The sequence below is a fragment of the Phascolarctos cinereus genome, unplaced genomic scaffold, assembly GCF_003287225.1.
Source record: "Phascolarctos cinereus isolate Bilbo 61053 unplaced genomic scaffold, phaCin_HiC Scaffold_5;HRSCAF=322, whole genome shotgun sequence".
NCBI classification, from domain to species: Eukaryota; Metazoa; Chordata; class Mammalia; order Diprotodontia; family Phascolarctidae; genus Phascolarctos; species Phascolarctos cinereus.
This window is the reverse complement of record NW_027555958.1, coordinates 246,366,313-246,386,431: the sequence shown is the minus strand read 5'-3', so window position 1 is coordinate 246,386,431 and position 20,119 is coordinate 246,366,313. Positions and strand designations below refer to the sequence as shown.

Genomic DNA, 20,119 nt, shown 5'->3' with positions numbered 1-20,119 from the left:
CCTTTTCCATTTTTTATGCTCCCTTTGGGATACAGACCTAGTACTGGTATTGCTGGATCAAAGGCTGTGGTTGCACACATGACAAAGTTGAGTTGGCCCTCAAAGTTTAAGTGCTCAGTATCCTTCATTTCTTTTGATTTGATTTTCTGACATTTTTTGGTATTTGATAGCATTGATCCATAGGTTATTAAAACTCTTAATGAACCCATGTATACCAATGAGTTCTACTTCCCAATGGAGGAAACTGAGAGCATGTATGATCTTATGGTTTTCTTCTTTTATTTCTAAAACTGAAATACACGATAAGAAAAGAAAAAGAAACACATTATAAACTTAAACACAAAATCTTAGATACAAAATAAGAAAAGAAAAAAAGTATTGCCATGTGCGCAGCAGAACATAAGAGAGGATTCAAAATATACAGCAAAAAATTTCCATTTCAAGAAAGTGTATATGATGAATACTATACATTGTGTTCAGAGCTTTCTTTATTTCCTTGTAAGTTTTCTTTTGTTCTCTGCTGTGCACTTTTTAGTTTGTTCTTTTTTTCCCACTTCCTCTCCCTGGCCCCCCGGCTATTGTTAAGTAAGGATATATTTACATACACATACACATACATGTATACATACATATACACATCTAAAACATACTTATATATGTATACATAGATGCATACACATCTAAATAGATATTTAAATATATATACATATACACGCACACACACATATATGTGTATATACCTATACATATATATATACATACACTTACATACACGTGCAAATACTTAGATATCTATAATCATACTCACATATAGACATATACATTCATATGCGTCTATATAAGACCCTATTATACTTGTTTGTCCTCTATTTCTCTGAGGCTGGAAAACATCTTCCTTCATGAGTTGAAGTCTTTCCATATTTTTCCAAGTCTACCAACTCATCATTTCCTACACCACAGCAATATTCTAACCTTATACTGTCAAGTTTTTAAATAGTCTAAAACAATATTAATATGGCTGACATATACTGCATGATTACTACCCCTATTTTTTTTTCCTAATAAATGCTACTTCTGATGTTTACTTTATTTTGTGTCTATCTTCTATTTCCTATCCTTGTTGGCTCCTCTACTTCTCTGAATCTTTGTGACCCCATTTGGAGTTTTCTTGGCAAAGATACTGGAGTGGTTTTACCGTTTCCTTCTCCAGATCATTATACAGATAAAGAACTGAGGCAAAGAGGGTTAAGTGTCTGAATTAGTAAGTGTCTGAGGCCAGATTTGAACTCAGGAAGATGAGTCTTCCTGACTCCAGGCCCAGTACTCTGTCTACTGTGCCACCTAATTACCCATAACTTTTATATGCACTGGGAAACAAAAAAATTGTGATACTTACTTTATTTCAATATTCGTTTTATTGCAGTAGTCAGGAACCAAACCCACAAACCAGCCCAATTTCTGAGGTATGCCTGTATTCCTGATCAAACTGATGTCCACACCATTGTTTAAATTGGAAGACAAAAAGAAAAAAAAAGCAACTTCCCATATACATTTTCTTATGGACAAGTAGATCAGTGGGGTTGGGTGAGATATCACTGCAGGGCTTCTTTGGGCCCCACAGAACAATTGATCACAGGGGAAACAGAAGCTTTAAAGGGATGTGCCCTAAATATAGAAGGCAGGAATCATTCATCTTTTGCTGGTTCTGCGGGGCTAATGTTAGCTTTGATAACATTAGGAAAAAGCTCATAAGCTCATTCTTCAGAAGGTTTCTCTCTCCCTTCACCATCTCCACAGATAAGTGATTTTGTTTTAGTTTGTGTCTGTTTCTCACTCCTTCTGTCTCTTATGCATGATGCACTGCAGAAGTTCATTGAGGACAGGCACCATTTCAGTTTTTTTGTACGTGTCCCCAGCACTTAGCTCTGGGCTAGCATATGTAGCAGGCACATTAATGTATAATGAATTTAATCATGTTGAGTTTTCTCCATTTTTTTCTCTGCCTAAAGCAAATCTGTAGAAATGGAGAGGTGAAGAGTGAGCATGTCTCTATAACTGCCCAGAGGAGAAGAGACTCTGACCAGTGGACTCTAGAATGACAATGTATATGACAGGCTTGTCCCAGTAGGGAATTTCATCATGGTCTGATACTTCTAAAGACAGCCAAATTTTGTTCCTTGATCTCTAAATAGCCCTCTGCTTAAAGAGATTCTTGGAATGCTATGATACTGCAAGTCCAGAAGGGGAGACTGATGAGTACATGTGGATTTATATTTTTTAATGGCAGTTCTGTCCCACAGAGAAATGAATAAAGTGGTGTGAGGTTTGTAATTGAGACCTGAGTGAGTTTGGTTTACTCTGAGCCTGTTGCCTTTGAACCTTATTATCCTTGAATGAAAACCAATGACATTCTGAGATACCATATCCTGGATTCTTGGAAACAACCATATCACAACTTTCTGAAAGGCCCAGTAAGACAAACCTCAGAGATAATTATTTCAAAGTTCTTTGTCATTGACTTAATGATAATTATATATGACTATCATAAAAGAATTAATGGTTCAGTCCAAAGGTCCTCTTCCCACTTTTATTTTTTTTCACTTTTTCTCACTGAGCCCTATAGTGGATAGAAAGCCAGCAGGACCTAGGTTCAAATCCTGGTTCTGATACATACTGTCTATGTGAACCTGGGCAAGTCATTTAACTTCTCAGAGCTCTAGGCAACACTCTAACACTATAACTTGCAGAGTAGAGGTACACCTGCATTAAAAGATGAAGCCCCTCATCTCATTGCTCATATCAATGAAGTCACAGGTCCAGTCCCTAACACACACACACACACACACACATGCACACTAATAATGCTTGTTTAGCTGGTAAGCAAACAGGACTTGCTGTCAGTCATTTGGCTTTCCTTCTGACTTTGTGTGGATTGAGTTCCCCTGCCTTTCTCTCTCTTTTAAAATAATATTTTATTTTTTCCAAATTACAGCCATCTTCCAGATGAATTTTGCTATTATTTTTTCTGGCTCTATAACAATTTTTTTGGTAGCTTGATTGGTATGATACTGCATAAATAAATTAATTTAGACAGAATTGTCATTTTTATTATGTTGGCTCAGGCTACCCATGAACATTTTCCCAATTGTTTACATTCGACTTTATTTGTGTGAAAAATATTTTATAATTGTGTCCATATAGTTCCTGAGTTTGCCTTGTCAGGTAGACTCCCAAGTATTTTATATTGTCTAGAGTTGCTTAAATGGATATATTTGTCTACAGTTCCTTTAAATGTTACTTCATTTCTATCTCTTGTTGCTGGACTTTGTTGGTGATATATAGAAATGCTGATGATTTATGTGGGCTTATTTTATATCCTGCACCTTTGCTAAAGTTGTTTATTATTTTAACTAGATTTTTAATTGATTCTTTAGAATTCTCTAAGTAGGCCATCATATCATCTGCAAAGAGTGGTAGTTTTGTTTCTTTATTTCCTATTCTAATTCCTTTAATTTTTTTTCTCCTCATTGCTATAGCCAGCATTTCTAGTACAATGTTGAATAATAGTGGTGATAATAGGCCTCCTTGCTTCATCCCTGGCTTTATTGGGAAAGCTTCTAGCTTACCTCCATTACAGATCATGTTTGCTGATGGTTTTAGATAGACACTACTTATCATTTTAAGGAAATCTCCATTTATGGATGCTTTATGGGTGCAGTATTTTGCTAAAGGCTTTTTCTGCATCTATCGAGATTATCGTATGATTTCTGTTGGTTTTCTTATTGGTATGGTCAATTATGCTGATAGTTTTCCTAATATTGAACAAGTCCTGCATTCTTGGTATAAGTCCCATCTGCTCATAGTATATGATCTTTGTGATATATTGCTGTAATCCCCTTGCTAGTATTTTATTTAAAATTTTTGCCTCAATATTCATTAGGGAAATTGGTCTATAATTTTCTTCCTCTGTTTTTGCTTTTCTTGGCTTAGGTATCAGCACCATATTTTTGTTATAAAAGGAATTTGGTAAGACTCCTTTGCCTATTTTTCCAAATAGCTTACATAGCATTGGAATTAATTGTTCTTTAAAGATTTGGTAGAATTCACTCATGAATCAATCTGGCCTAGGGATTTTTCTTAGGGAGTTCATTGATGACTTGTTCAATTTCTCTTTCCAGGAAGAGTTTATTTAAATATTGTATTTCTTCTCTTAATCTGGGCAATTTATGTTTTATAAATATTCCTTCATTTCATTTAGATTGTCATATTTATTGGCATATAATTGAGCAAAATAGCTCCTGCTTTAATTTCCTCTTCATTGTTGGAGAATTCACTCTTTCCATTTTGGATATTGGTAATTTAGTTTTCTTCTTTCTTTTAAAAAAAATTAAATTAACCAGTAGTTTATCTATTTAATTTTCCCCCCATAAAGCCAGCTCCTAGTTTTATTTATTAATTCACTATTTTTCCCCCTCAATTTTATTAATCTTTACTTTAATTTTCAGAATTTCCAGTTTGGTGTTTAATTAGAGATTTTTAATTTGACCTTTTTCTGGTTTTTGTTTTTAGTTGCATGCCCAATTGCATGTTGCGCTCTTTCTTTATTTTGTTGATGTACTCACTTAGAGATATAAATTTTTGTCCAAGTACTGCATCCCACAAATTTTGGTATGTTGTTTCATTGTAGTCATTCTCTTTAATGAAATTATTGATTGTTTCAGTGATTTGTTCTTTGACCTACTCATTCTTTAAGATTAGAATATTGCTCCCAGTCAATTTTAAATCTTTCTGTAGCCTTTTATTAAGTGTAACTTTTATTGCATAGTGATATGGGAAGGATGCATTCAATATTTCTGCTTTTCTGCATTTGATTATGATTTTAATGCCCTAATGCACAGTCAGTTTTTGTGTAGGTGCCATCTACCACTGAGAAAAAGATATCTTCCTTTGTATTCCCATTCGGTTTTCTCCAGAGGTCTATCATATTGAACTTTTCTAAAATTCTGTTTAGCTTCTTAACTTCTTTCTTGTTTATTTTTTGGTTAGATTTAGCTAGTCCTGAGAGGGGAAAGTTAAGGTCCCCTGCTAGTATAGTTTCATTGTCTGTTTCCTTCTGTAACTCATTTAACTTCTCCTTTAGAAATTTGGATATTATATCATTTGGTGCATTTATGTTTAGTATTGATATTACTTCATTGTCTATGCCATCTTTTAGCAAGATGTAGTTTCCTTTCTTATGTTTTAAGTTAGATCTATAATTTGCTTTTTTCCCCCCCTGAGATCATGACTGTCACACCTGGTTTATTTATTTTTTATTTTTTTTAAACTTTTTTTTATTGCTTTATAATAGATTCTGCTTCAGCACCTTATCTTTACTCTGTGTGTGTCTCTCTGTTCCAAATGTGCTTTTTGTAAACAACATATTCTAGGATTCTGGTTTTTAAGCCACTCTGCTGTCTGCTTCTATTTTATGGGTGAGTTCACCCCATTCACATTCACAGTTATGATTACTAACTGTGTATTTCTTTCTTTCTATCTTCATTCTATCTTTCCTCCATTTCCTCCATTTCCTCCATTTAGCCTTCTCTCTCTCCTTTCATCCTGTCCCTCACTAGTGTGTTGCTTCTGACCACCACCTCTCCCAATCTGCCCTTCTTTTTTTTTAAATCAGTGCCTTCCTTCTGTTATCTCCCTTGCCTCTTCCCTATAGTATAAAATACATTTCTATACCCAATTAAGTATGTATGTTACTCCCTCTTTGAGCAGATGAGTATGAGAATTAGATTCAAACAATGCCTCCCTCCCCCAATCTTTTCATCCCCTGTGATAGGTCCTTCATTCCTCTTCACGTGATATTTTACTCCATTCTACCTCTCCCTTCCCTCTTCTTCCAGTGCAATCCTCTTTCTCACCTCTTAATTTTCTTTTTTGTTTGTTTTTTGATCTCGTCCTATCAAAGTCAGATTATACCTGTACCCTCTGTCTATATATATTTCTAACTTTGGATCTCTTTTTTGGGTGCATAACTTTACCCAGCCCATCCTTTCTGGGGAGTGATTTTCTTTTTAACTTTGGTCACATGGACTTACTCCAGACAGCTATGGAAAAATTACTAACCCAGAGACATCTTAGTGAAAATAATCTCTATGTTCTGGGAAGTTGTTAAAATAAATCATAGAGAGAGAGGGAAAACCAATTGGTTATGGCCAGATAAAGAGATCTCAGAGTTCTTGAACATGGAGGTGGTGCATTTGTGGGTGGTGGGAAGACCAAGAGCAAAAAAGCAGCTGTCGTAAAATGCCCCCCTTTTCTATAAAAAGTAGAGTAGGTCATGAAAAGTGAGTAGATTGAGGAACTGAATGTTTTGTGTGTTTGGGGGAGTGCCAGTATATATATTGAAGTTCTCCAGTATGAGGGAAGGAGTTGGAGAGGATAGTAGGTGCATGATATTTTTTGATTAGAGTATTAATTTTAACCATTTTGAGGGTTAAAAATTCATAACCATAGCTATTGAAGTTGCTTTATCCTATCTGTTTAAAACTGCCGCAACCTTTAACATTCAAGTTGCATTATCATTTTGAATTTTTTTATGGTAAGTGTTACCAGATGTTCATCTTACCCTAACACTAATTTTAACCCTAATTACATTTCTAATCCTCATTCTAACTGTGTTTCTAATGATAATTATAATTCTAACCCTAATTTCCAATGCTAATTCTGTTTTCTAACTTTAATTCTGTTTCTCACTGAATTCCCTTTTTTGTCTCAAAAATATTATTTGTTGTATGGAATGACTCTCTGGGAAGACAGTATGCTAGGGTGGAAATTATGGTGATGTTAAAAAATAAAAGACATCAAAACTTATTTTGAAAACTTAAAAAAAGATACAGAAGGAATGGTTAGGCACTACTGATATTTATCTTTTAAAGTAGACTTTTATTGGTATATTTTGTATGTATTATATATTATATATATTATCTGCATTTCCCCCTGGATTCCATCCCTTGTCTACTTTCAAAGAGTCATTCTTTATAGATTTTTTTTAAAAGAAAAAACAAAAACAAGAGAATACAAAAAAAAATTCAGGATAACCAAATCTATATATGGAATAAATTTGACATTATATTCAGTGTTTGCTACCCATGTTCCTGCTACCTTCGCAAAGATGTAGGGGATGTGTTTTCTGATATCTCTTCATTTGGGTCAAGCTGATTCTTTACACTTTTTTTTTTTGGTGAGGCAACTGGAGTTAAGTGACTTGCCCAGGGTCATACAGCTTGTAAGTGTCATGTGTCTGAGGCTGGACTTGAACTCAGGTCCTTATGACTCCAAGGCTGGAGCTCTACACACTGTGCTTCCTAGCTGCCCTGATTCTTTACACTTTTGCAACATATATTTTCATTTTAAGGGATTGTTGTTTTATCAATATACATTGTTGTAGTCATTTATGTATGTTGTTTTCTTAACTTTGTCCTTTATACTCTGCATCAATTTATGTAGATGTTTCCATTCTTCTCCGTATTTATCACATTCTCATTTATTACAACATAGCAATATTCCATCACATTCATGTGCCACAATATATTTAGCCATTCCTGAATCCACAGGCATCTACTTTCTTTCCAGTTCTTTGTCAGCACAAAAGGAGCTATTGTAAGTATTTTGGCATATATAGAGCTTTCATTTTTCTAAGTGGCCTCTTTGGGGCACATGCCTATCAATGAAATATGTGAATCCAAGGTTATGAACATTTTAGCCACTTTGTTTGCATAATTCCATTTTAAATCCAAAATGGAGAATAGCCATATGTGTCTGTTAATATGTTGTTTATGTGTCTGGGACACTAAACTCTATCAGAGAAATTTGATACAATTTTTTTTCTCATTTATCCATTTCTCTTCTTATCCTTGATGAATTCATTTTATTTGTGCAAACACTTTCAGTTACATATAACCCAGTTATCTATTTTATCTTTTATAATGGCCTCTATCCCTTGTTTGTTTGTGGGAAAATTGGAACACTAATGCTTGTTGGTGGAGTTGTGAAATGATCCAACCATTCTGGAAAGCAATTTGGAACTATGCCCAAAGAGCTATAAAAATGTGCATACTCTTTGACCCAGCAATAGCACTTCTAGGGCTATATCCCAGAGATCATACCAATGGGCAAAGGGTCCACATGCACAAAAATATTCATAGCAGCTCTTTTTGTGGTGGCAAAGAATTGGAAATTGAGAGGATGCCTATTAATTGGGGAATGGCTGAGCCAGTTGTGGTATATGAATGTAATGGAATACTATTGTGCTATCAGAAATGATGAATAGGCTGACTTCAGAAAAACGTGGAAAGACTTCTATGGTCTGATGCTGAGTGAAGTTAGCAGAACCAGGAGAATGTTGTACACAGTAACAACCACGTTGTGTGATGACTAATATTGATACACTTAATCCTTCTCAGCAATACAAGGATCTAAGATATCTCCAAAGGCCTTATGATGGAAAATGCTATCCACATTTAAAGAAAGAACTATGGAGTTTGAATGCAGATTGAAGAATACTATCTGCTATTTTTTTTTTCTTCTGTTGTGTTTTGTTTCCTCTTTCTGGTGGTTCCTCCTATTAGTTCTAATTCTTCCTTACAACATCACTAATGTGAAGATATGTTTAATAGGAATATATAGGTATAGCCTATATCAGATTGTGTGCCATCTTGGGGAGGGGGGGAGAGAGGGGGAGAAAAATTTATAACTCAAAAGCTTATGGAAGTGATTGTTGATAATTCAAAATAAATTAATTAAAAAAAGAAAAAAAAGAATACATCTCTTACCCGTAGCTGTGAAATGTATACAACCTGTTTCTCTTCTAATTTCTTCATAATATGACTTAAAGTCATGCATCCATTTACAATATATTGTGCAACATGGAATAAAGTGTTTGTCTAAGTCTAATTTCAAGCAGTCTTCTTTCTAGTATTCCTAGTGGTTGTTATCAAATAGAGAGCTCATTCCTAAGTAATTTCTATTTTCCAGTTTACGGAATACTAGGTGATTAAGCGCTCTCTCTCTCTCTCTCTCTCTCTCTCTCTCTCTCTCTCTCTCTCTCTCTCTCTCTCCCTTTCTCTGTAATGAGGGGCCTGCATGTGAGGCCCCACATGTAGAGAGGACTCATGTGTAGTGAGGCTCCATGTGTAGCAAAGGGCTTCTCCCACTCCCCTACCTCTAGCATGGGATTGCTGTTTTGTGCCTTGAAGGGAGGCAGAATAGACATTTCTAGCCTCTTGTCCTCCCACCCTTCTCCAAAGGAAGCTTTTATTCCTTCCAGGAGGGGAAGCAGAAAGTTGGAGCCAGAGGCAACTCTACTCTCCAGACTGTTTCCTTAAATATTGTTAGTCTAGGGGATGTCATTAGGTTCAACACTACTTCTAATTACCATTTCTCATTATTGGAGGGGAAAGGGGACTTCCGGCTCTTTATATCCAAGGCTTGACCCATTTGCCACCAAATACCAGTTTCACAATGAACACACAAAGTGAATAGCAAAGAAACCCATTTATCCAAAATACAGCAAAACAGAAATCAGAAAAGGTGTACATAGAAGAATATATACCAGACTACATAGAGCAAAGGAGCTCTCCCACTGGGAGTGAAATAACTCAGCTCAACTGATAGAGAAAGTTTTAGATTTCACCCAAGGGGAAACTGCCAGAAGTCTTTAGTGTAGAAAGCTAGGGATAGGGACGTGATGGAAACTGCTAGCTCCTCTCACGTCTTCCCAGAGTCTTTTAGCTCTGAAATAGGGTTGGCTTCTTCCATCTTCCCCCTTGAAGCTGGAACCTATAAGGGCTCAAAGTGACTTGAAGCTTAAAGAATTCCAAAGGATACTTAAAAAGGCTGGAAGTCTCCCACTATTATCAACTCTACCCTGTCACTCATTCTGTTTGACAAGATTTTATTTAAAATTTTTGAATTGTTGTTTATTAGTTACATGTGTCCATAGTTCTTCTACAGAACTTTATCCTTCCCTGGTTAAACTATTAGGACTATATTTGTCTTATAAAAGTGTAGTGTATATCTCTGTTTCTATCTGTCTGTCTGTCTATCTATATGTGTGTGTGCACACACACACATGCACACACAGTTGGTTGTTGTCCTTTGTGCTTGAAGAGGACCAAAATGACATCACTATGTCAAGGTCAAGGTCGCACAAGTTACAGTGTGTCTGACTGCGGTTGGGTAGACCACTCTGAGCTGGGAAGGCTCTACAACACGTCCAGCACAAATAGTCCATAAGAACACTTGGAGGGGAGATGGCTCTAAATGTGCACATCTCATGTTTTTTTTTTCCTACCACAATTCTGCTTTGCTCACAGAGCACAGTGCCTTCTTTGTTGCAGTCATGCCATACTGGCTGGTTCTGTGCCAATATCTCCCATGTCTCATAATAAATTTTAAAGTTCTTCTGAGAGACCTTGAGAGTGTCCTTGTATTGCTTCTTTTGACCTTCCTGTGAGTGTTTGCCTTGTGTGAGTTCTCCATAAGATAGTGTGGGGTCCCAATTGGGGAAAAACCATAATATACAGAAAGAAGTGAAAAGCCGTTAACTTAAACTCTGTGAAAGGTAGAAGCCCAGACATGGTAACTTGTTAAAAATCATAATTTAGACATTGAGTCATAAGTTAGATACTGTGAATGATGAAAGCCATTACATGGGCATAGTGACCAGTTCATGTCTACTACATGACCAGCATACAATCTTGTGTTTGGGCATTTACCCATCAACATTGGCTTAATGCCCAAGCTTGGGAATGAGCTCATTACTAAGCAGAAATCCCAAATATCCACCAATCAGTAGTGATGCACTCTCTAGCTCCTCCTCCCTTTGTCTTTTTCCTATAATTATCACTGGAATTTCCTGGGGTCTTTGCGGGGATCCAACCTGTGGTCTGGCTGCCAACCTAGACTGAAGATTGTTAACTCTTGGCAGGGATCCATCATACCTCCCCTAAAGTAAGTAACCCAGTTGATTAAACTACTACCTATAATTAGTCTGGAGCTCCTTATCCTCTTCCTTTGGTATTGAACTCACTCCACTATTTGGGAGGGAAGTACATTATTTCCCAAGTGGGGGAATTCTGGACCTTACAGATATTCTTGTAGGTAAGTGTATGTTTGGCATTCAAACAACATTACCAGCCCATTAGAATTGTGCTCTACTCAGTAGATTTTGAATGCTTGATAGATCAGCTTGAGAAAGGACATTAGTATCTTGCTAGGTGATCTTCAGAATGTTCCTAAGACAATTTAAAAGGAAGAGATTCAGTTTCCTGGCATGGTACTCTTCTCTCCCACATATTCCTTCAGAGCCTCCTGAACTCTGGTAATGCATGTGTCAACCTCATCATTTATGTGTACATCCCTCGAAAGTATACTGCCAAGGTAAGTGAACCTATCCATGGTATTCAGAATCTCTCATTTTGCTGTAACCAATTGTTCAACATATGGACTGTGAATATTAAAGTTGTCATGTAACTTTCTTTCCCCCCCCTTTTTCCCTCCCACTCCCCCCACCCTAGAGATGGCTACAGATTAGACACAAATATATATGTACGTATTTATGTATGTATGAATGTATGTATGTATATGTAAAATCATTCTATACATGTCCTATTCATCAATTCTTTCTCTGGATGCAGATAGAGTCTTTCTTCATAGGTCCTTTGTAGTTGATTTGGGTATTTATAATGGTCAAAATGACTTAGTCATTCAAAGTTGCTCTTAAACAATGTTGTTGTTACTATATACAATGTTCTCTTGGTTCTGCTCATTTTGCTCTTCATTATTACACACAAATTCATCCATGTTTTTCTAAGATCAAGCTCATCATTTCTTGTAGCACAGGAGTATTCCATCACAATCATATACCACAACTTGTTCAGCCATTCCCCAATTGCAGGCATCCCTGCAAGTTCCAGTTCTTTGCCACCACAAAGAGAGTTGCTGTAAATATTTTGGAACACGTAGGTTCTTTTCCTTTTCTCCTAATCATCTCTGGAAACAGATCTAGTAGTGGTATTGCTGGGTCAAAGGGTCTAGGCAGTTTAATAAATCTTTGGGCATAATTCCAGATTCCTCTCCAAAATGGTTGGATGAGTTCATAGTTCCACCAATAGTGAATTAGTGTCCTATTTTTTTCCTCATCCTCTCCAGCATTTCTCACTTCCCCCTTCAGTCATTTTAGCCAACCTGATAGGTGTAAAATGATATCTCAAGGTTGTTTTAATTTGCTGAATTTCAATTTTTAGGTCATCTATATATGATAATAGAAGGTATTTGAAATGTGAGATTCCCTTTGAGGATCTAAGGGAGAACATGGACTGAAATCACACAGGATGAGTAGGTATGGATGGATTATGATCTCCACCGATTTAAGGAATTCCCATGTTCCCTGTATCACTGAAGTGGTTACTGCTCCATGACTGTGCTCCATGGTATACTGATGAAAGAAGACACTTGGGCCACTTACAAAAGAGAGCCCTGTTTTCAGAAAAATCAGAAAACAAGTGTATGCAGATATGTTACTTGTGTGGAGATACAATACAAGCTAGAAACAAACAAACAAAACCCAAAGACTCAAATTGCCAGCCTTATGTCTGTTTTACAGTAAATTTTATTTTTAAAAATTCTCTTTTATAGATTTTATTTTTAATTAGAGGGATACTTGAAGATTATCTGAATGTCACCTCTTGGGATAAAAGAAATGTGTTGATGTGGGGGAAAGGAGAAATTAGGACCTGCAATCTAGCCTGGTGCAAGGAGTGAGTGTCATGTACAGTGTCAGAAAATCTGGTTTCAAATCCTGACTCTGCCCCTTATTACTTGTGAAGTAGTATAGGGCCTGAACAATCAGGAAGATGAGTCTTCCTGTGTTTAAATCTGTCCTCAGATACTTATTAGCTGTATGACCCTGGGCAAGTCACTTCATCCTGCTTGCCTCAGTTTCTCCTCTGTAAAATGAGCTGGAGAAGGAAATGGCAAACCAGTCCAGTATCTTTGGCAAGAAAACCCCAAATGGGGTCATGGAGTCAAACATGAATGAAACAACTGAACAACAAGAGTAACAACAATAGCAGCAGCAGCAGCACATATTTACACACACATATACATATCTATCTCAGAAATAAGACATTTATCAGAAAAATGTCATGCTTATCTTTAGCGTTAGATTATTTATTTTCCAATTAATTTTTAATCAGAGTTTTTCCAAAGTTGCTTACCTTTTCAGTATTGTTGTTGTATACATTGTTCTATTTTTGTTCACTTCATTTTTTATCAGTTCATACAGGTGTTCCCAGGTTGTTCCCCTCCCTCTCCATGAACACATTCTTTTCATCATTTCGAATAAAACAATAGTATTACATCACCTTCATGTATCATAACTTCTTGTTATTCCCCAGTTGATGGCTTCCCCTAAGTTTTAAATTCTTTGACACCACAAAAAGAACTCCTTTAAATATTATGTACATGCAAGTATTTTTTATTTGATCTCCTTATGATATAGACATAATAGATGTACCATTGGGTCAAAAAACTTGCAAAGTTTAATTTTTGAGGGGGCCTAGGACTCCACTAGATCCACTGGAGAAGGAAATGGCAGACCACTTCAGTGTCTTTACCAATCATATACCACAACTTGTTCAGCCCTTCCCCAGTTGATGGGCATTCTCTCAATTCCCAATTCTTTGCCACCACAAAAAGAGCTGCTATGAATATTTTTGTACATATAAGTCCTGTTGGGAGGTTGTTATAGAATTTCCTCCCCATCTCCCATAAGACTTTGGAGCACACTCTCCCACAAATGTACACAGGTTTTGTGAGAGGAGTGGGAACAAGCTTGAAGTATGTTGGGGAAGCATACATATAGAGAGCGCACATGAGAAAGGCTACGGATTACTAGAAATCCTTTCATTTTATGGGGTGTTCACATAGCTCTTTGATTAAATCTCAGAGTCAGGGAACTTGCAGAATACTGAAGCTGCCTTTTTGTCCTCAGTTCATTTCTCTTTGCTCCCAGCTATTGTTTGACACTGATCCAGTGTCTTTAATGGTATCCTCAATGAGGGGAGGATGGCTGCCTCCCAGTACAGGGACAAGGGCCTTCCTTCTTAAGGTGCTCTAGAGATTAGAAGCTCCCAAAGCTTGACCACTTCACAGTTGGAATGCTCCAGTGGGAAACCAACTCTTCAACTGGTTGGCTATTTCATTCATAGTCAGAGTGTGTCAGACTCCTACAACTAATCCCAATACATGTCCTGTGTGGCCACCTGATTTCATCTAATGATCAAAGACTTCACACTTTCCAATTTGACTAAGGACTTGTTCACACTTAATTGGTTGAATCACTCAATAGAGGTGGCTAGGGCTTCTGTAATTACATTAACTGGGATTGTGGGTATAGAACATCTTCCCCCACCCCTTACACAAAGTTTTGACTTTTATTTATTAAGCCCTTAGTAGTTAGATGGCACTTTTTTTTTTGTGAGGCAATTGGGGTTAAGTGACTTGCCCAAAATCACATAGCTAGTAAGTGTTATGTGTCTGAGGCCAGATTTGAACTCAGCTGTCCCTGGGTGACACTTTACCAGTCTCTGGAGATGAAAGTTAAAAACCCAGAAGTAGTTCCTGCTTTCAAAGAACTTAGACTTAACAAGAAAAATTTTCACAGGAATTATTTGGTTAATATAGTAGAACCACAGGCTACCTGTTCTTCCTTCCCTTTCTCTACTTCTATTTTTTTTAAAGTTTTTTTTGAGAAATCTGGATGATAAGAGGTTATAACAGAAATGAAACATTCCTGGAGGGATATCAAAGCACCTGGGATAAAAGGGCCTTCTGAGAAGATATAGCTGAGGTACCTCCAGTAATCCGACGAAATGTTATGGGTTCCCTAACCAAATATCTTTTTGGTCCCCATATACTCTGTCGAGGTATTAGTATAGGAGATAAGAGGAAGCTGGGAGTTAAGTGTGAATCGTGGTCCCCAGTAGCCAAGGGTAATGTCTGTTGAGTCACAGAATTCCTCAAAGATGCGACATGGTTGCTTTCATGGCCAGTGGTTCTCTTGGCTTCCCCCAATCTATGCAACATGCCTGAAGGATCTTTACAGTCAGGGGACCACAAGAGGAAGAAGGGACGTAGGGTACCAGAGAAGGAAATGGCTTGGAATGTGTGGATGTGGGACCCATCCATCACATTTTGAAAGGAAAGGAGCCCAAGGTGATAGTCTAGGAAAACACCAATCCTGTGGGGGGATACCCTGAGGGAGAGAAGCTGAGGAGGTGATGTGATAGCCCAGTACTCATTCTCATAGCAGCCCATAACCCAGAAACCATTCTCAGGTGTCACTTGAATACCTCCCTTTCTACTCACATCTTCTCTGCAGATGCCCAGGAACCACCCAGATCCATGTCCAGCCTCCACCTCCCAATAATGTCTCCCGGAAGTGATTTTCTCCTGGCCTAAAACACTTGGAAGGGATGTAAATCTTTGTGGGTTGTCAGGCAGATTCTGTCTTATGTTTCCACGAGTCACACACCTCCCCTTCTCAGAAAAGATGAGTTCAGGATTAGCTGTTTTTGCATCCAGAGTATTGTTCACTACAAAGAGAGATTAGGAGTCAGTCTCAGAGTTTAAGAAAACATTGATATTTCATATATGGGGAATAAGTTGAAATGAAATACATTAATGCCCTAGCAAGAGAAAGAAAGGCAAGATGGAAATGTGGCATTGATAATGAACCCTAAAAATCCTCACCCTTCTGTTTTCAGCAAGGGAAGCAGGTTTGAATCTGAGCACTCAAACTGTTTCTTTGAGTTACCTAGAAGATTCATATGTGGTGTTCTTAATGAGTGCTTTAATATGTCTGTAAACTTCCACCTTTTGGGTCTTATTCTACCCTCTGAAGGTATTCCCCAGTGGCTCTCCTTGGTTACCCTCCTCTCCATGTGTGTTGTCTCCCCTCATAAGAATGCAATTTTCTTGAAGGTAAGGACTGTCTTTGTTTTTATATTCGTATCCTTAGTTCTAATTGTAGAGCTTGGTACATTTAAAGTGTTAAACAAATGCTTTTTCATACATCCATTGTATTCCGTTTGCACTATTATAATTTAAAGCTATAGAAGGTTTGTTTTTTTAAACTAAAGGCAGTGTTACATAGGGGATAAAGGACTGACTGCAGAGTTGGTATGACCTTCTAATACACGCTGTCTGTGTGACCCTGGGCAAGTAACTTATCTTCTTGGTGTGCCAGGCAACTCTTTAAGGCAATAAATTATAGAGAAGTTGGTGATCTTCTGAGAGTTTTCTACTCCACTGCAAGCACAGGCTTTCTCTCTCTCTCCCTTTCCCCTTTGTAGCAAACGACATGGGCAGATGTAATAACCTTTTGCCAAAAGTGTGCCATCACTAACTGTGAGCTATGCTGTACTGAGTCAATTCTCCTTGCCTCAGTTGTCCTTAGATGACTTGGCAGAAGCAACTTTGTGGTAAAGGATAATGCAAAGTGATAGAAGTCATTCCTGGAAGGCATGATCCTCTATGACTCATTTCATTTTCAAGGGGACATCTTGTTGAAATTATAGCAAAAGTTGAAGTTATGAATTGGAGTGTTAGATCAGACTGTTATTGATACTACACACGGTACCAGAATACAGTAGATGTGAGTCACAGTATTTCCTTCAGGTGCCATGTTAGCACTACATGAGAATTTTGGATATTTGGAGTAAGAGAGAACCTTAGAGCAGGTACAAAGGAGATTCTCCTGGCCCAGGATATGTGGCTATGCTTCCTTCTTTTTTTTTTTCAGCCAAAGACAAGGTTTATTAGAACATCTGCTATATTGGCCAGACTCTTAAGGAATCTGAACATTACTGAGGTGTTGGCTGGATTTTAAGATTCTGAGCATCTTAATGGAGACAAGATGGACCTTATATACAAAAAGACTATGGGAGGGATCTAGGAGTGGCCAAGTAGTCTCAGAGACTGTGATGTAATAGAATGCCAGACACCTGGACCACGTGGCCAAGGGAGAATGGACCCCAGCTAGGATTAAGAATGGGAAGTGGCCAGGGGCCATAGGGAGGTAAGACAATGGAGGGCCAGGCTAGGTTAAGGGTAACAGAGAATTGGGAAATTGGGCATAGCCACAATGAAAGGCCAGGTTTGCTTCCTCCTAAAGGAAGTAGAAAAGTTTGTATTTGATTTCTTCTCATTCTCACTCCCTGGGAGGAAAAACTGGTTACTAGAGGGGAGATGGTGGGACACTTGAGGGGGCGTTAACCAGTCCATCCTAGAATTTGTGATACAGCAAAAGGAAAACTGTATTATCTGACATGTGCCCTAGATTTTGGGAAACAGATTTCAGTGGGTTCAGGGAAAATCTAGATAGGATCTAACTTAGGACTAACATGCTTCTGAGGAAGTCAGTCTAGGAGGGATGAAAAATGCTCAAGAATGAAAATTTGAAGACACAAAGAGAAACAAATTCAATGAGGAAAAGAATGGTATTTTTCTGAAGAGAACTATGTAGATGCACAGGGAATTTATCAATCAACTTAGATTTTGAAAAGAAATGTACAAGTCCAGGTAACAGAAGATGAGTATAACAGTGAGACAAAGTCCTATAAAAACAGTGTCAGGAATGCTAAACTTCAGTATGAGCTGAGGCTGGTGGGGCAGCTAAAGACAACAGAAGGGTTGATTATTTTAAAAAATAAATTGGAATAATAAAAGGATTGAAGAAGGGAGGGCCTTTCTTTGAGGTCAAAAGGTCAATGATAAGTGACAACAAACAGAAGGTAGAGCTGCTTAACTCTAATTTTGTGTCTGCTTTCTCTGCAAGGGAAAGTAACCTTTATAATGAAAATGATGGAACTAAAATTACTAAACAGAGGATTGATACCAAAAATAAGTGAGCAGAGAGAGTAAGAGCAGCCCCAATGAATCACACGTTCAGGTCCCAAGAAGACTGGCAAATGTGATTACTGAGCCATTGCCAGTGATCTTGCAAGGAAGGTATCCAAAGATGAGAGAAAGGCAAATATATAAGTTTTCAAAAAGAAGAATAAAGAAATAGAGAAAGAAAGTGCATAGAGCCTGCAAACTAGAAGCCCATGAGCTTGACTTTGATTCTTGGGAAATTCTAGAAAGAATGATTAAAGGGATGATTATTGGATGTGTAGAAAGGGAAGCAGTGATTACAAAGAAGCAGCATTGCTTCATCATAAACAATTCATGCCAGACTAACCACTTTTCATTGTTTGACAGGATTACTAAACTAAAAGAGGAGGGGAATGTTGTGAATGTAGTTTACCTAGATTTTAGCAAAGTTTTTGATAAAGTATCATATGACAAAAACAGAGAAAGATATGAATTAGACAGTAATAGAATCAGATGGTCTCAGAAATTGTTGGATGACTGGACTCAAGGAGTAGTTCTTAATGGCTCAGCATGAATGTGGTAGACTACCTTAGGCATCTGTCGCTGACCCTGTGCTCTTTAATATTTTTATCAATGACTTCAGCGAATGTTGAGATGGCATCCTCATCAAATTTGCAGATGACATAAAGCTGGTAGGCACAGCTAACACATTGGAAGACAGAATCAGGATCCAAAAAGCTCTTAAGAGGCCCAAGCATAGGGTTGAATCTAATGAGATGAAACTCAATCAGTGCAAAGTCTCGTACTTGGGTATAGAAATTCAACTTCACATGTATAAAAAGGGGCCCCAAAGCATGGATACACAGTAGGCATTTGTGACAAAGATTGTAAGTTTTAGCATACTAAAAGGTCAATATGAGTCAGCTGTATGATGTGTCAATCACAAAAGCTAATGTGATTTTGGGCTGCATTAAGAGATGTATCCCTTTTAGGAATAAAGAGGAGATAATCCCACTATACTCTGCCCTTATTAGAATCATCTGGAAAAATGTTTTCATTTCTCAGCACCAGAAAGAACAGTGTTCTGGAGTGTTCTAGAGGAGGGCAACCAAGATGGTGAAAAGCCTTGAGTTCAAGACATATGTAGTTTGATTAAAGTAACTAGAAATGTTTATCCTGAAGAAAAGAAGACCCAGGGAGATATGACAACTTTGTGGAGGTATCTGAAGGGTTGTCATGGGGAGGAGGGGTTAGACATGTTCTTTTTGGTCCCAGAGTAGTGAAATAAGAGCAATCAGTGAAAATTACAAAGAAGCAAATTGAGTCTTGATGTCAGGAAAACTCACTAATGACCAAAGCAGTGTGAAAGTAGAATGGGCTACCTAGCCTAGTGGTGGTAAGTTTCCTTTCTTTGGAGGGCTTCAAGCAGACGGTAGATGACCACTTATTGCATATGTTATGGTGGGAATTCCTTTGTGTGTAAGTTAGACCAGTTGGCCATTGAGATGCTTTCTAGTTCTCAGATTCATTCTGTGATCCTGAAAGTAAAGTGCTATTGATTTCTATTGCATGTTTGAAGAAAATTAATGCTGCAAAGACTCTAATGTATGTGTCACATTTATTATAGGTGCTATTTATTATGCTGTTGTATGTACTAAGTGGTAGATAACATGCTAGACCTGGAATTGGAAAGACTTGAGTTCAAATCTAGCCTCAGATAATTAAAAGCTGTGTGAGCCTGGGCAATGAGATGTCATGGGCAGGTAGGTGGCACAATGGATTGAGTGCTGGGTCTGAAGTCAGGACGACTTATCTTTCTGAGTTCAAATCTGGCTTCAGATACTTACTAGCTGTGTGTCCCTGAGGCAAGTTTGCCTCAGTTTCCTTATGTAAAATGAGCTGGAGAAGGAAATGGCAAGCTGTACTAGTATCTTTGCTAAGTAAACTCCAAATGGGGTCATGAAGAGTCAGCCATGACTGACCAATAAAACTGTATCTTGTGCAGTTTTTCAGGTTTACAATATTTTCACTGGGTGGGTAGTGGTACAGGGAGGATTTAGAACTTTTATCCCTCTCACTGCATAGATAAGCAAGAACCAGGGGCATGTCCATGTCAAAAGGTTTGATGGATAAAGCCAGAGAGTGGGATTCAAAAGGAGACTGAGTTTGAATGTCAAGAGGAAGATGG

At 37.6% G+C, this 20,119-nt stretch overlaps 1 protein-coding gene across 6 annotated transcripts in view; it reads right to left on the bottom strand.

The window, feature by feature from the left end:
* Positions 1-13,197: 13,197 nt before the first annotated feature.
* The window catches only part of LOC110199334 (H-2 class II histocompatibility antigen, E-S beta chain), a 41,724-nt gene continuing 34,802 nt past the window's right edge, over positions 13,198-20,119 (bottom strand). For 5 of the 6 annotated variants that reach the window (XM_020974122.2, XM_020974123.2, XM_078155449.1 and 2 more), the window contains one exon: positions 13,198-15,650. In XM_020974122.2, coding sequence (XP_020829781.1) covers positions 14,860-15,650 — 791 coding nt within the window. In that variant the 3' untranslated portion in view covers positions 13,198-14,859. The remainder of the gene's footprint in view (positions 15,651-20,119) is intronic. The other variant, XM_020974127.2, reaches the window with a different exon arrangement.